The 13786-nt window shown below is 36.3% G+C and overlaps 1 protein-coding gene across 1 annotated transcript in view; it reads right to left on the bottom strand.

Annotated features, from left to right (window-relative positions):
• The window catches only part of LOC107571055 (attractin-like protein 1), a 176083-nt gene that overhangs the window by 157902 nt on the left and 4395 nt on the right, over positions 1-13786 (bottom strand). The window contains exons 4-9 of the mRNA XM_016257333.1: positions 10623-10741; positions 10416-10532; positions 10061-10193; positions 7907-8094; positions 5510-5723; positions 3585-3773 (exon numbers count right to left, since the gene is read on the bottom strand). Of these exons, the coding sequence (XP_016112819.1) occupies positions 3585-3773; positions 5510-5723; positions 7907-8094; positions 10061-10193; positions 10416-10532; positions 10623-10741 (960 nt within the window). The remainder of the gene's footprint in view (positions 1-3584; positions 3774-5509; positions 5724-7906; positions 8095-10060; positions 10194-10415; positions 10533-10622; positions 10742-13786) is intronic.

Raw genomic sequence — 13786 nt, 5'->3', positions numbered from 1 at the left:
AATTTTTTTTGGGGGGGGGGGGGTCCGTATGCCCGTGGCCTTGGTGGCCGAGCCGGCTAAAGCCACCGAGGATCCGCCATGGCCTCCCGAGTCCCCTGGTCTGCCATGGCCTCCTGAACTCCCTGATCTGCCCTGGAGGCCTCCCGTGTCTCCGTCCTGTACCAGCCTCCAGGGTGCCCATCCCCCTTCCCCGGTGGAATTGTTACGGTGCGAGACGCGCCTTCGGGGTGGGGGGGGTACAGTCATGAATCGGCCAGGCTCAGCCACCTCTCAATCACAGCGAACACCATCACCTACACACCTCACTTCACTCCAGTGTCCGGTCTCGTTTCAACGAAGTGGACTCTCTCTCTATGCTATCCGTGAGATACATTGAAAGACTTGCCTGCCTGTTAAATTTACCTCCTGTGTTTCCTCCAGTGTGTTCTCCTGTGTTCCATTCCCTAGTTCGTTCCAGTCATCAGCTCCGTGAAAACTCTGTGTACTCTTCAGCTGAGGTGTGTGCAGTCCTCTGTCTCCCTTCCACGATCTCCTGTGAGGACCAAATATGGTGTTACTCTCCTCATCTTCCTTAAAGACTGATATAAAGTTCAAATACTCACCTGCCTGTACCATCTGCATCTCTTGCTGAAAATAAACACCCTTGTATTTTTCTAATCATCTGTCTCCTTCCGTAACAATTACTGCTTCTACTGTATATTTAATCAATGTTCCTTGGTGAGCATAAGAGACTGACCCCAAACGTTTGAACAGTAGTGTACATAATTTAAATGTTTTGTTTTTCTTATTTTTTTTCTTTTAGGGGAGGAAGTTTTCTAATGTGGACAGTCCAGTGACAGTGACTTAAAAAAAATATAGAGAGAGAGAGATACGTTATAATTTGTTACAGTTTAATACTTCTAAGACTCAACTTCTAAATTCAAAAGGCTATATTTGCTGAGCATATTGAGCAAGTGAAGAAGTTAATTTCCATTTTGATTAAGTGCATATTATCGTGCTGTCACACTTTCTGTTTCTTTATCTCTGTTTGGAGCTTTGTTTAAATATGAAAACTGCACTTTCTCTAATTAAATTATCCTCCATCACAACAGGTACATCTCTGGGGCCTTTCACACCAAAGATTCATCCAGGAAAATATATGCTTTGCCCATGAACCGACTCCTTGGAGGAGGAAAAGATATCCAGCAATTGACTTCCATCAGAGAGCTAACCTTAATGATGTTTATTGTCTGACAGATCGCCTCAATGAAATACAACCATCAACATCCAGCTTAATAATGCACTGGAGGCCTTTAGTCCCTGCAGTCCAGGCAAAATCAATGTCCAGCACATCCACAGAGAAAGAACAGTAATAACTGTGTAACTCTATAATGGCGAATGTGGAGGTCATGGTCTCAGGGTCTCAAGGCCATGAAAGGCTTCCCACTTCCTGAGACACTACAGACAGGCAATTTCGCCTATCAGGTTTTTGCAGTAGTATTTTTTTCTGAAGAACTATGTTGGTTATTAAGCATTATGCCTCGCAGTTGGACTGCATTTCTATTTTTCATTCTCGTCCCCATTGCAGCTGCTCATTTACACAGCATTACGATGCCAGCTCTAGTGACTCTTAATGCAGAAAAAAAGAATGATTCCATGCGTCTACAAACTTGCTGATGACTATACAAGGTAGGTCCGCACCAGCTACTCCTACACTGTAAAAAATGCTGGGTTAAATACAACCTAGTGCTGGGTTTGTCCTTATTTTATCCAGCACTGGGTTGTTTTTAACCCAGCATTTTTTAGAGTGTAAGGCTTTTCTGAGACGATTACCATCAGTCATCTCAGATACTTTGGCATGATTCTGTTTTGTTTTGGACCACATGATATCGCTCTTGTGTATCGGGATATTTCTGAAAAAGAAGGAACTAAACCAGCTGTTAAATCATAAAGTGACTGAGCAGTGATCTGAACAGCCTCAGACGCCATGCTCATCTAACGCATGATGCATATAGAAATGGCAAGGCTGAAATCACCGGTTCAAATTTGATTGGCTGGCTTTACACAACTTCAGAAATAAAAGCACTTAAAAAAATCTCAACAACAGAACTGCGTTTACAAGGAACTGAACTGATAAAATGAATCATTTATATGAAGGAATAGTCTCTAGATTTGCCAGATTACTGACATCAAATCTGTTCAAATGTATTCAGATTTTCTTTTTTTCACAGAGACAGCCATGCCATTATTTTACTGCAAAAAAATAAATAAACATTTGGGGGTCCAAGCCCCACATACCAGGTTTGTTTTTCAATTTTCTTATTATCTGTATTATTAGTATTCTTCTTCTGCCCTAAACGTGTCTGTACCTCAGAAACTTAAGTCCTAGAGACACCAAACTTGGTGGGATAGTGAAAAATCCCAGAAATCCTACTGCGAGCGCATGCTCACATATCCATCTGACACTAGATGGCACTATAATAAATACATGTGCATTTCTGTTTATATTTCTAGAACTGTAAAATCTAAAGTCTTTGAAAATTTGTTATTCATTCTTATATTTAATTTTTGTCTATAATTTTTTTCCACAATCTTTAATTTTCTGAAAAACGTCTAAACTCCTTCTAATCCTTCTATCTAAACCATTCATCCGATCGTTAGCATATTTTGCACACAGCAACTCTCGACACGCTGCAAATTTGAATGAATTGACATATATCCAAACTTAATGAATCCTGACAGACATAGATAACCAGACAAGTTGTTTGCTAAGTTGCATGCCAAGTTACGTCAAATTTTACCAATAGGTGGCACTACAACGGAAAAATAATGTTAACTTCACAGTGAAAGAAGATATTTTTAGAAATGTCTCATTTTGTTGTCCATTCAGCGGAAGTCATTGGTCACTAAAACTGTTTTGTTATCAAAATTCTACAAAATATCTTTTTTGCATTCAACAGGAAAAAAAGAAATTTGCAATGACAAGAGGGTGAGTAAATTATGACAGAATTGGCATTTTTGGGTGAACTACCCCTTTAAGTCTTTTTTTTTTTTTGCAGTGTTGAATTTGTTTTAGAAAACCACACCACTGACCGGCACATAAAAACAAAACAAATAGTGTTTAGTCCCTTTACATGAAAATCAGTCTCTTGCTGTCTAAGCAGGCAGTTCTTGGTCAGAAAACCTGCGATGCAGACCAGACTTTACACCACAAGTCAAAAGTCTGAATAAGATGGAAGGTCTGAGACTAAGATCAGACCTCTCTTTTTTTCTCTTTGTTCAGGGTCTCTGTCTCATGTGCAAGACTAGACAGATGTTGATAATTTATAGATTATCCAGTGGAGGCCAGTCAGAGTTTGACAGGAGTTTATAGTGAGTTTGATACCTGCCTGTGCAGCAGGCTGAGCTTTCACAGCATCTGCTCTCTCAGAACTCAATCTCGCCTTAGGCTCACAACAGAAGGGAAAAATGAGAAGGCGGAAAGTAAGCAAGTTAGAAGCTGTGTGTGTGTTCAGCAGAATAGTGTGTACTCATAGCTCCAGCTTCTAGTCTGCCATGTATCTTAATGCGTGTGTGTGTCCTCGATGGTACAAGAGTGCACTCACCACCACAGTCTCCAGTTTGCCACTCAAGGCACTGGCCATATGGGAAGGAGATGACATATGCATTGGAATCCACACAGCGCTTGGTGCTGCCACACCACATGCACTCCATGGCCTGGCTGGTGCAGTTGGCGCAGCTGTTTCGCAGGGCGCAGGGAATTTTACATGGAAGCACGCCAAGGTTTGGGCTCACTGAGGGAGGAAAATGCAGTAGTCAGTATTGCAATGACCTTTAAGCAAATTACATCATTTAAAAAATTTTCAAACTATAGATAACTGAATAACTATTAAATTCAATTTCCTGATAAATATACAATAGGGTCCAAAAGTCTGAGACCACTAGTGAGAATCTGAACTGTTTTCATTTTACAAATTTAATGCAAGATTTTATTACAAATGATATTATCAGCATTGCAATGACTGAAAATTTTAATTGATAAATTAACATGAGTTTCAGAAATGATGGCCTGCTTTTCATGCAACGAGCTGCATGAATCAGTTATATTTAAATATTATTTATATACTACTATGTTATTTATTAATATTTTGGATTCACTTTCATTTTCATATTTTCAGTTTTCATTTTAATTTTAGTAATTCTGTTTCAGTATGTACTTTTGTCATTTGTCAGTTAGCTGCCAAGCAACCACTTCTAAGTTGTTTATTTTTTAAGTTTAAGATTATCATCTAATATTTATATTTTATTTCAGCTTTTTTTTAACATGCAAATTACTTTAAATCATTTTAATTTTCTTTTGAATTAACAATAACAACATGAAATACAAAGGTTTGTGTAAAACCCGGTGATGAAGAATGGAAGCAACATTTATAAAAGTCAGACGATCAATGTCAAAAAATGTACTTTCATTAGTAACTGAGATTTCATTCAAATTTTAATTTGTCCAAAGTTAATCCAAAGATTTTATTTCAAGGTTAAAATTACATTTTAAATCCCACATTTCAATTAAACTTTGCACTGCACTGTAATCATGTATTATAACAAACTCTGTAGCTATAATAATAGTTCTGCAGTTTTATCAACACTTAAAGATGACAGTACTAATAATGTTTATTACAATCACGATAATGACAGTATCTATTCTTATTGGCCCAATGAGCACAATGAGTAAGAATAAAATGTAAATAAGACATGAAAAAGAGCAGAATAAACACAGAGAAGAGGAGAGGACCAGTTGAAATTCATTCTTTATGCTCTTTGCATGTATTGGGGGTGGTGGGGGGGGGGGGATGTCCAACACTTGTTCAAGGCCTAATTTGTTTTTCCCCTGAGCCTCTATTCCAGAGTGTTTCAAACAGGTCCAACAGACATACTGCCGCAAAGTACTCAACAGCTCTGCTCATTTACAAAGTCAAAAATAAATAAATCAATAAAATTATTTAAAAAAAGCAAAGAACTATAGCCCCTTGTTTTAACTGGAAATTATTATTTCATAAAATGTCATTTGTTCAATACATCATATATGGAAAAGAATGTTAAGACGGATGCAGACACCAAATCACATTCACATATGTGTCATAAATAAAATAAAGCCAAAGGCAGGCCTGTATAAAAATCTGTATCAAATTAAAGGGAAAATCTCCAGAATTCTGTGGAATAGGTATTTAACAGTTTATGTTAATGGAGCTGAGAATACTAAACCTAAATTGCTAACAAAAAGCATTATCAAATTAAGACCAAATATATCTAATAAAAGTCTACTAAAGGAGTAAGGATGTGCAGAACAGTGTGAATGCCAGACTTCCCATTTCTTCAGAACTCTGTGGAGTTTTCTGAGGGAGCCGATTGAGTTTGGCTTTGATGTATAAGAACAGCATCCACCACAGAGCAGGTGTTGAATCTCCTCCAGGTTCATGTTAGGAAAGGTGCAAAAAAAAAAAAAAAAACACACAACGAAACCTTTTCTCACCAACTGGCTTCTCACAGATCAGCCCCTCGGTGTTGGCAGTGCAGGGTTTGGCTTTGAGTCCGGCTACCTCAGCTCTTTCCAGGTATGCACAAAACCCTGAGTCACTTGGCTCCCCTGGTAACCACTGGAGCGTGCTGTCAGTAAAGGGAGACATATCCTCCCACCCCCAGTATGAAACATTTATCTTCCTTAGACCCACCCAGGGAGTTAGTTTCTGCAAGAGAGAAAAGGCTTTGTTCATGTCTTCTTTACATACATACATACACACACACACACACACACACACACACACACACACACACATACACAATACATACACAACATATAATAAAATTCAACATAAAATGCATAAAAATGACATTCATACATGCAATGACTTAAATAGACATCTTCCATGAATAACATTTTTTATTATTATTATTATTTCTGGGTTGATTTTAAAATTTCATTTTGTAAAAAGCCTCAAATGAATGCACAGAATTAAAAAAATTGCATAAAAAAATGACAAACATTTTTATTTCTTGAAACCACAAAACAAAACAAAACAAAACAAAACAAAACAGCTACTATTATTTGAAAAACAAAATGTGTTTTTTAGAAAATGTGCTGCGACCAAATGCAGGAACATGTTATTACTAATAAATACATACATACATTCATCTGTTTTCACTTGCTGCATACTAAAATGTGACTGTGCCACATATCTAACATAAAGCATGTTTAAATGCATTAAAATGCTATTGGCCTGTATTCATAAATACTCTGATTATGAACATTAGTGTGAAGAACAGAAAGACATCTGAAGTTAAAACGATAAACAGACTGACATATTTGCAGATGTGATAAATTTAGTGAAATAAAACAGAAGAGTTCTTCTTCATAAACTGCTATTTGAACTCAATTTGAACCTGATTTTGCCACATTACAGACTATCCTGCTGGGCATTAATTCAGTGCACCTTGACATTTTGATGGCTAATAAGCCTGTCTACTGTGCATAAGATGTGTTATGGTCTTATAAATTCACATTTCTTTCTGTCTCTCTTTTCTCTCTTCTTTAAGGAAAGGCAAAAGGCCAACGCAGTTTAATTATCAATTCAAGGCAAAACAAACTAAATTTGACATACCCCAACCTCTCAGATTTTCCATTCAAATGAACAGCTTCTCTGTATGAAAAGGTATTGTGTACTTTGATTAAAAGGGTTAAAAGGTTTAAGATCTCCTGTGAGTTCCTGTGTGCAGCCACAGGGAGTGAGTGACTGTCTGTGTGAGTGACAGCAAAGACAAAAAATAGTGGCAACTGAGAAACCGCTGCATGTGAATCTTTTTCACATCAAAGGTGGGTCCTTTAGAAAACTGTGTTAATCTTCAAAGGACAAAAGCTGCTTAAACACAGAGGCTCACGCCGCAATCAGCGAGGAAGCGGATTACGGAGAGAGTCACTCCTTTCCTTTTAATTAACACATGACAAATATTTACAGCACGGGACCGGGGAGACTCCACAGATTTTGTACAGAATGGCTTTTTACTGAAGGCATGAGTAAGGTTTTTTGACGTGTAAAGTTGAAGTTTAAGTTTTACTGACATTTAGAAACTAACCTACACCCGAAACACCTGGCACTACATCTGGACTTGACACACAGAAACTTACCAAATAAATTGTAAATGCTAATGTTTGTTTACTTGGACAGAAATAATATCTGTCTGGATATTTGAGGGTGTTTAAATAATTACTTTAAAATGGGCTTCAGAGCAGTGCAAGGCAAATATACTTAAAAATGAGAACTAATTTAGGTAACCATGACAGGCGCCCAGACAGAAGTCTGGAAGACAGTGTCAGTAAAAAAAAAAGTTTGCTGTCAGCATTATTCCTTTACTTTTACACACTGCAGTTGGTGTGAAAGGGCCTTTACAAAAATACTGGTATTTCAATACCAAGCCAATGTTAAAAAAAAAAAAGTAGCAATATACGTCTTTCTACATTCTCTCTTGGCAAAGTATTAAATGAATGTAAACCGGCATTATTACTCTAGCTCATCCTTGTATGATAAACTGCTTGTGATGTTCCTCATGTTTAAGTTGTTTTGTAAAATAGCATACTTAATGACTGAATGTAAAAGACTAAAAAAGGCCATGTTTTCATTCATGAAAAAATAACGACTAAAGTCAAAGAAAAGGAGAAAATCAGTCACTGCTTTCAAAACCGGTATCTAGTACCATGAAATTTCACTGGTAATGCACTGACTGCTGAATTTTTGACATGTTGACATAACTAATCAGTATACAACATACTGAAAAAACGGTAACTGCTGACTGTGTTCTAGATCAATACCCAACCACTACCAAGACAAATCAATGTAAACTAGCACACAAACAACAGTGACTGAGCTTGACTCACCTTCTCCTGCAGCTGATACTTCTGCAGCTCATCCAGTATGAAGTCCACCTGCCTGGCGGAGGTCAGAGAGGCAATGTTGCCGTCCAGGTTTTTACAGTAGTGCTGGGCATTATCATAACTCTCCTTACTTGCGTTCAGCCTCAGACATGCATCCCCAACCTGACTCCAACCCTCTCCGCACAAGTGTGCTGTAAAGAAGCAGAGAAATTCAGGATAAAACCAGGCTTCACTGTCCAAACTACGCCTCACTCACACAAGACCTCTGAACAATGCAAACAAACCATTCTGATTAGGATATTGATAAAAGGAGCTTTCTATACAGCCAAAAATAAGTAAATAAATGCAGTTACTTTCTATTCATTACAGGAAAAAAAACATGTATCTTGGTTTTTCACAAAATATTCAGCTGTTTTCAACATTGAAAATAATGGAAACACCATTTTGGGCACCAAATCAATAATTTGTGAAGGGTCGTGTGACACTGAAGACTGGAGTAATGGTTGCTGACAATTCAGACTTGTCATCACAGGAATAAATAACATTTTACAATTGTCATATACAGTTATTTTAAATTATAATAATATTTCACACAATTACTGTATTTGTGGTCAAATAAATGCAGCCTTGTTTCAAATACAATGAAAAATCTTATCAACCCCAAACTTTTGAACAGTAAGTGTAAATCAAACTATATCTTAAAGTTAAGGACCATGCTACAATCTGGGGTTTGAACTCATTACTGTGAGCAGTTCTGAATAATTAACTGAGACAATGGTTAACCACAAACACCCATCCATCAAATTTCTGAAAAGAAAAAAACAGAAAAGCACATGGTCATAGCCAATTATGAAACCACACAGCACTAAAAATAGCATAAAAATAAGCATCCCTTTCTTTTCAACTGTGTATTTTATAAAATGCGGGTTGATTATACTCTAAGATACAGGCTGTTATGTGATAAAGAAAGAAAAAACAGAGCGAAGAAAAAGAACAATAAACCCTGGGTTTCTTGACAGGCTGCTCAGCCATGAATGGATAAATAGCTCAGCAAACTTGAATAATTACTGCACTTGGAACTGGCCTTCTGGTCCAGGTCAGAACTCATACGTGATGTACTATACAGCTGCAAAGGTCGCCATTTTCCATGCTTGGATATACACGTCTTTACTACAGAGTTGATGTCCTTTGCAGATAAAGTTGTTAGTTTGTGTGTGTATGTATGCTTCCAATTGAGCTATCAATCAGAAATATGACAGCTTAAAAATGAGTCTTTCTGGCTTATGTCCTTGAGAAGATCATGATATCAGACACAGAGCGACTGCAGGAGAACGGCCAGCTCAAACCTTCAACGTACATGAATTATGGCCATTTACTCACAAATTAAACACTCACTTTTGTAAATTGTGTGTGTGTTTGTGCACGCATCTTTACAGGAGACTGGAAAATACAGAGAATAGGTACAAAGTGTAAGAAGAAAACATTTCTTCCCAAGGGAGAAACAAGAATGTTAATAATACATCGAACAACTGCATCACTTCCTGCTCTCAAACTAGATCAGATCAAATAAAACAGGTAGAGACGCCGTCAGAGTATGGAAATGTGTTTCCTTTGTTTCTGTGTCTGAGATGCACAAACTTTTCTTAACTTTTCTGCCCTTTACAAAATCATGTCCCCCAAAAATCATCATGCCAGCAAACCCGGGGTCAACACATCTGAATGCACAAAATGATCACAGGTAGAGAGCACTTGTAACTGATGTTCTGATTAGCTAAAATGTGTGGACCAATTCCCTGTGCTGTTTTCAGAGATTAGGGCCATCAAAGACACAGGTCAGGTGTGACACTTTTTTGACACTTCCACTACTGTCCACTGTGATCCTTTTTTTCCATTGTTCTTTGATAAATATAAACTGCAAAAGAACATTTATTTGAAATAGAAGTGTTTTGTAACATTATAATGTCTTCATTATCATTTTTAATGTGTTCTTGCTGAATAAAAGTATTAATTTACTTTATTATTATTATTATTTTAATCTTAATAACCTTTCTAAATGATAACCTTGTAAACAATTGTTACACAGAAGAAATGTCTACTTTAAACACTGTTTATATGGACTGTCAGTACATCTATCCATTCATCCATACTTCAACTCACCAGGCAAAGCGTGACATTCCTGCTGTTGTGGTTCCCACTGACAGTTGATGTTAAGCAAGCAACTCCTGCAGTTCACCAGTTTGCTGCAAATCTGCTCACTTCGAACACTGCATTTGGTAAAGTTCTTCACAGACTGAAAAACAAGAGGACGGAAATAAGATAACTTCTGGTTCTATATTTTAATGTGCCAAGAACATTTACTGTACAACATTGTGTTGTCTTTAAAGAAGAAATCCATGGAAACCCTCTAGAACATTTATATGAGGAAGAAACAAGAGAAATCAAGAGGTTACAGATGAAAATTCTCTAAGCCAATCAATCGATCAATCATTTTATAAGCTCTGTTGCTGCATACCTGGCCGTTTTTGCGCACACCAGGTCTCCAAATAGAGAGCTGCTGCTCAGAAAGCATTGCAGGGGGAGGGTTGAGGTACAGGGGACCTCGAGGGTGGCGGGCAAGATCAATTGTAAGCTACACGCAGACAAAACATGACAGAGCATATTTTAATTGCTATAAATGCTTTTAAATCTTTTTAACCGCAGTGTCTCAATTTGGACATACCACAGTGCAGTTGCTTGAAGAAGAGATGCATGTCTTGTCTTCGCACCATTGGCAGTCATTGGTGTTGGCCGTACAGGAAACACAGTCTGAAAACTGCTTACACTGCGTATCAGCTGAATCTATGGTTAAAAAAACAAGAATCATCAGAGACAAGGAAAATATCTACTTATTAGCATAAAACAAAAATTGGAGGTCGGAGGTAGCGAGGGTCTTGACTCAAGAGCTCTCAAGGTGTAACACTTCACAACTGTGGTGAAAAATGAGTGTGCAATGACACATAGTTAAGGACTAAAGTTGAACAGCGGAGGTGGACATGGACAGGGCAGGGCACAGCAAAATTAAAACCGCAGAATCGAGGGGAAGAGCCAAGGACAGAGAAGAAACTTTTGTACTGACTGTGAATTTGTTTATTTCAGACCATGAATAACCATCATAACACATAAATACGGTTGTTCCTGTTCTTTACTTTTTGGGAGGATGTTTTCTGTTTGTTGGTTTGTTTTCATCATTATTTCTGGGAAAGAGAGGTCACACAGGAACTGGCTTTTGTCTGGAACGGTTTCAAAGAATAAACAACGAGAAAATCCAGGACAAAAATGAACACGAAGAATGGGAGAAAACAAATACGAGTAACAAAGATTCTTCACACTCGTCTTACTATTTACTATGACTTAACTGATAATGATTCAACATTTATAAACATTTATTTTTATTATATATATATTAGTGCTGTCAAATAATAAATCACGATTAATCGCATCCAAAAAAAAGGTTTTGTTTATATAATGTGTGTGTCCTGTGTATATTTATTATGTATATATAAATACACAAACATACATGTATATATTTAAAAAAATATTTCCATGCACATATGTATATATATATATATATATATATTCCCATATATAATTTATATTATATATAAAAATAAATATTTTATATATAAACAAAACATATATTTTTCTTAAATATATCCATGCATGTGTGTGCATTTATATATACATAATAAATATACACAGTACACACACATAGGCTATATTATGTAAACAAAAACTTTTATTTTGGATGTGATTAATTGCGATTAATCGCTTGACAGCACTAATATATATATATAGATAGATAGATAGATAGATAGATAGATAGATAGATAGATAGATAGATAGATAGATAGATAGATAGTGGGTATAGAAAAGAATCACCCCCTGTGTCGTCTTCATTTCAGGCTGCAAAGCAACAAAATTTGATTATTTTAAAGGGGGGGGGGTGATTCTGTTCTATACCCACTGTAATATTATATATGATTTTTCATCAAAGAATCCTTAAAAAATTTATCACTGTTTCTACAAAAAATATTAAGCAGCACACAAGACTGGAGTAGTTGATACTGAAAATTCAGCTTTGACATCACAGGAATAAATTATATTTTAAAATGTATTTAAATAGAAAACAGTTATTTTCAATTGTAAAAAAAAAAAAATCTAAAAAATTCACAATACTATTGTTTTGCAATATTTTGCCTTAACCTCAGACTGCTGAATGGTAGTGTGTGAGTGTTACACAATACATAATAATATCAGGAACATAGTGCATAGTAAAGTACAGCATGAAGTCCGACTCCAGATACTATAATGTACAGTATACAGGGAGCAACCACCCAAACAGTGCCCACATACAATGATAAACTGCACAATTACAGGTCTCTGAGATACACACAATACAGAACAATCCATCATGAACTTGTGTGTCAGTCCATTACTTAATTAAAGTCCAATCCACCTCTGATAGCACTCCAAACTCCACGTGGTAATTGCAGTAATCCTCTCAGGTCCAGTTTTGCCCACAGACAAAAACATCTGTATCCACAATCGCTGGAGTTTGGTTTCATTGCCATCATAATTACATCACTATGAGATTATTATGTGCCAACTGACCTTTTGTTCAGTCAATAATCAACAGGCATTTTCACAATCAGGCAGGGTTTACCCAGTGGAAAGCAGGCTGTATGCCATCAAGGTAAAGCAGAACATGCGAGTGGCTCTGCATATAAGCCTCCCAATGTATCAAATGTAAATAGGATTATATGTGGTTTAACAATAATCTCCTGACAGAGGATTTACTCCAGGTGTGCGTTTGACTAACGGTCTAACACAATTAAATGAGATGTACAGTGAATTCCAGCCCACTGGGATGGTGATGTGCGATAGTAAACCAGGTGTATAGATATTCCCACAAGTTGAAAGGATGTGTAAACATTTATAAAGATCAGATTTTTCTTTTTTTTTTAAATCACACTACTGTTCAAAAGTTTGGCGTCAGAGTTTTAAAAATGTTTTAAAAAGAAGTCTCATATGCTCACCAAGGCTGCATTCATTTGATCAAAAATACATTTAAACATTTAAAACAGTAATGTTTTGAAATATTCTTAGAATTTAAAACATCTGTTTTCTAATTTAATATATATTTTAAAATGTATTCATTGAATTTTCAGCAGCCATTACTCCAGTCTTCAGTGTCACATGATCCTAATATGCTGATTAGTTGCTCAAAAAACTTTTCTTATTATCAATGTTATAAACAGTTGTGCTGCTAAATATTTCTGTCGAAAGGATACACAAGATTTTTCATGGTTTTTTGATGAATAGAAAGTTTTTAAAAAATAAAACAAACATTTTGTATTGTTAAAATTATATAATTTATAATATTATATAATTGTATTTCTTTCAAACAAACAAAAAAAGCTTTTAAACAGTAGAGTATATTCTGACACCTCATTTATCTTATTATACGGCCCATTGGAATACACAATCATACCATTCTGTGGTTAAATATTTTTGTATAATGACTTTTGTATATAATGTACAGTGGTGTGAAAAAGTGTTGGCCCCCTTCCTGATTTCTTATTTTTTTGCATGTTTGTCACACTTTAATGTTTCAGATCATCAAACAAATTTAAATATTAGTAAAAGATAACACAAGTGAACACAACATGCAGTTTTTAAATGAAGGTTTTTATTATTAAGGGAAAGCTAAATCCATAACTACATGGCCCTGTGTGAAAAAGTGTTTGCCCCCTAAACCTAATAACTGGTTGGGCCACCCTTAACAGCAACAACTGCAATCAAGCGTTTGCGATAACTTGCAATGAGTCTGTTACAGCGCTGTGG

The sequence above is a fragment of the Sinocyclocheilus grahami genome, unplaced genomic scaffold, assembly GCF_001515645.1.
Source record: "Sinocyclocheilus grahami isolate Dianchi unplaced genomic scaffold, SAMN03320097.WGS_v1.1 scaffold1544.1, whole genome shotgun sequence".
Taxonomy (NCBI): Eukaryota; Metazoa; Chordata; class Actinopteri; order Cypriniformes; family Cyprinidae; genus Sinocyclocheilus; species Sinocyclocheilus grahami.
This window is presented reverse-complemented; position numbering and strand designations above follow the sequence as displayed.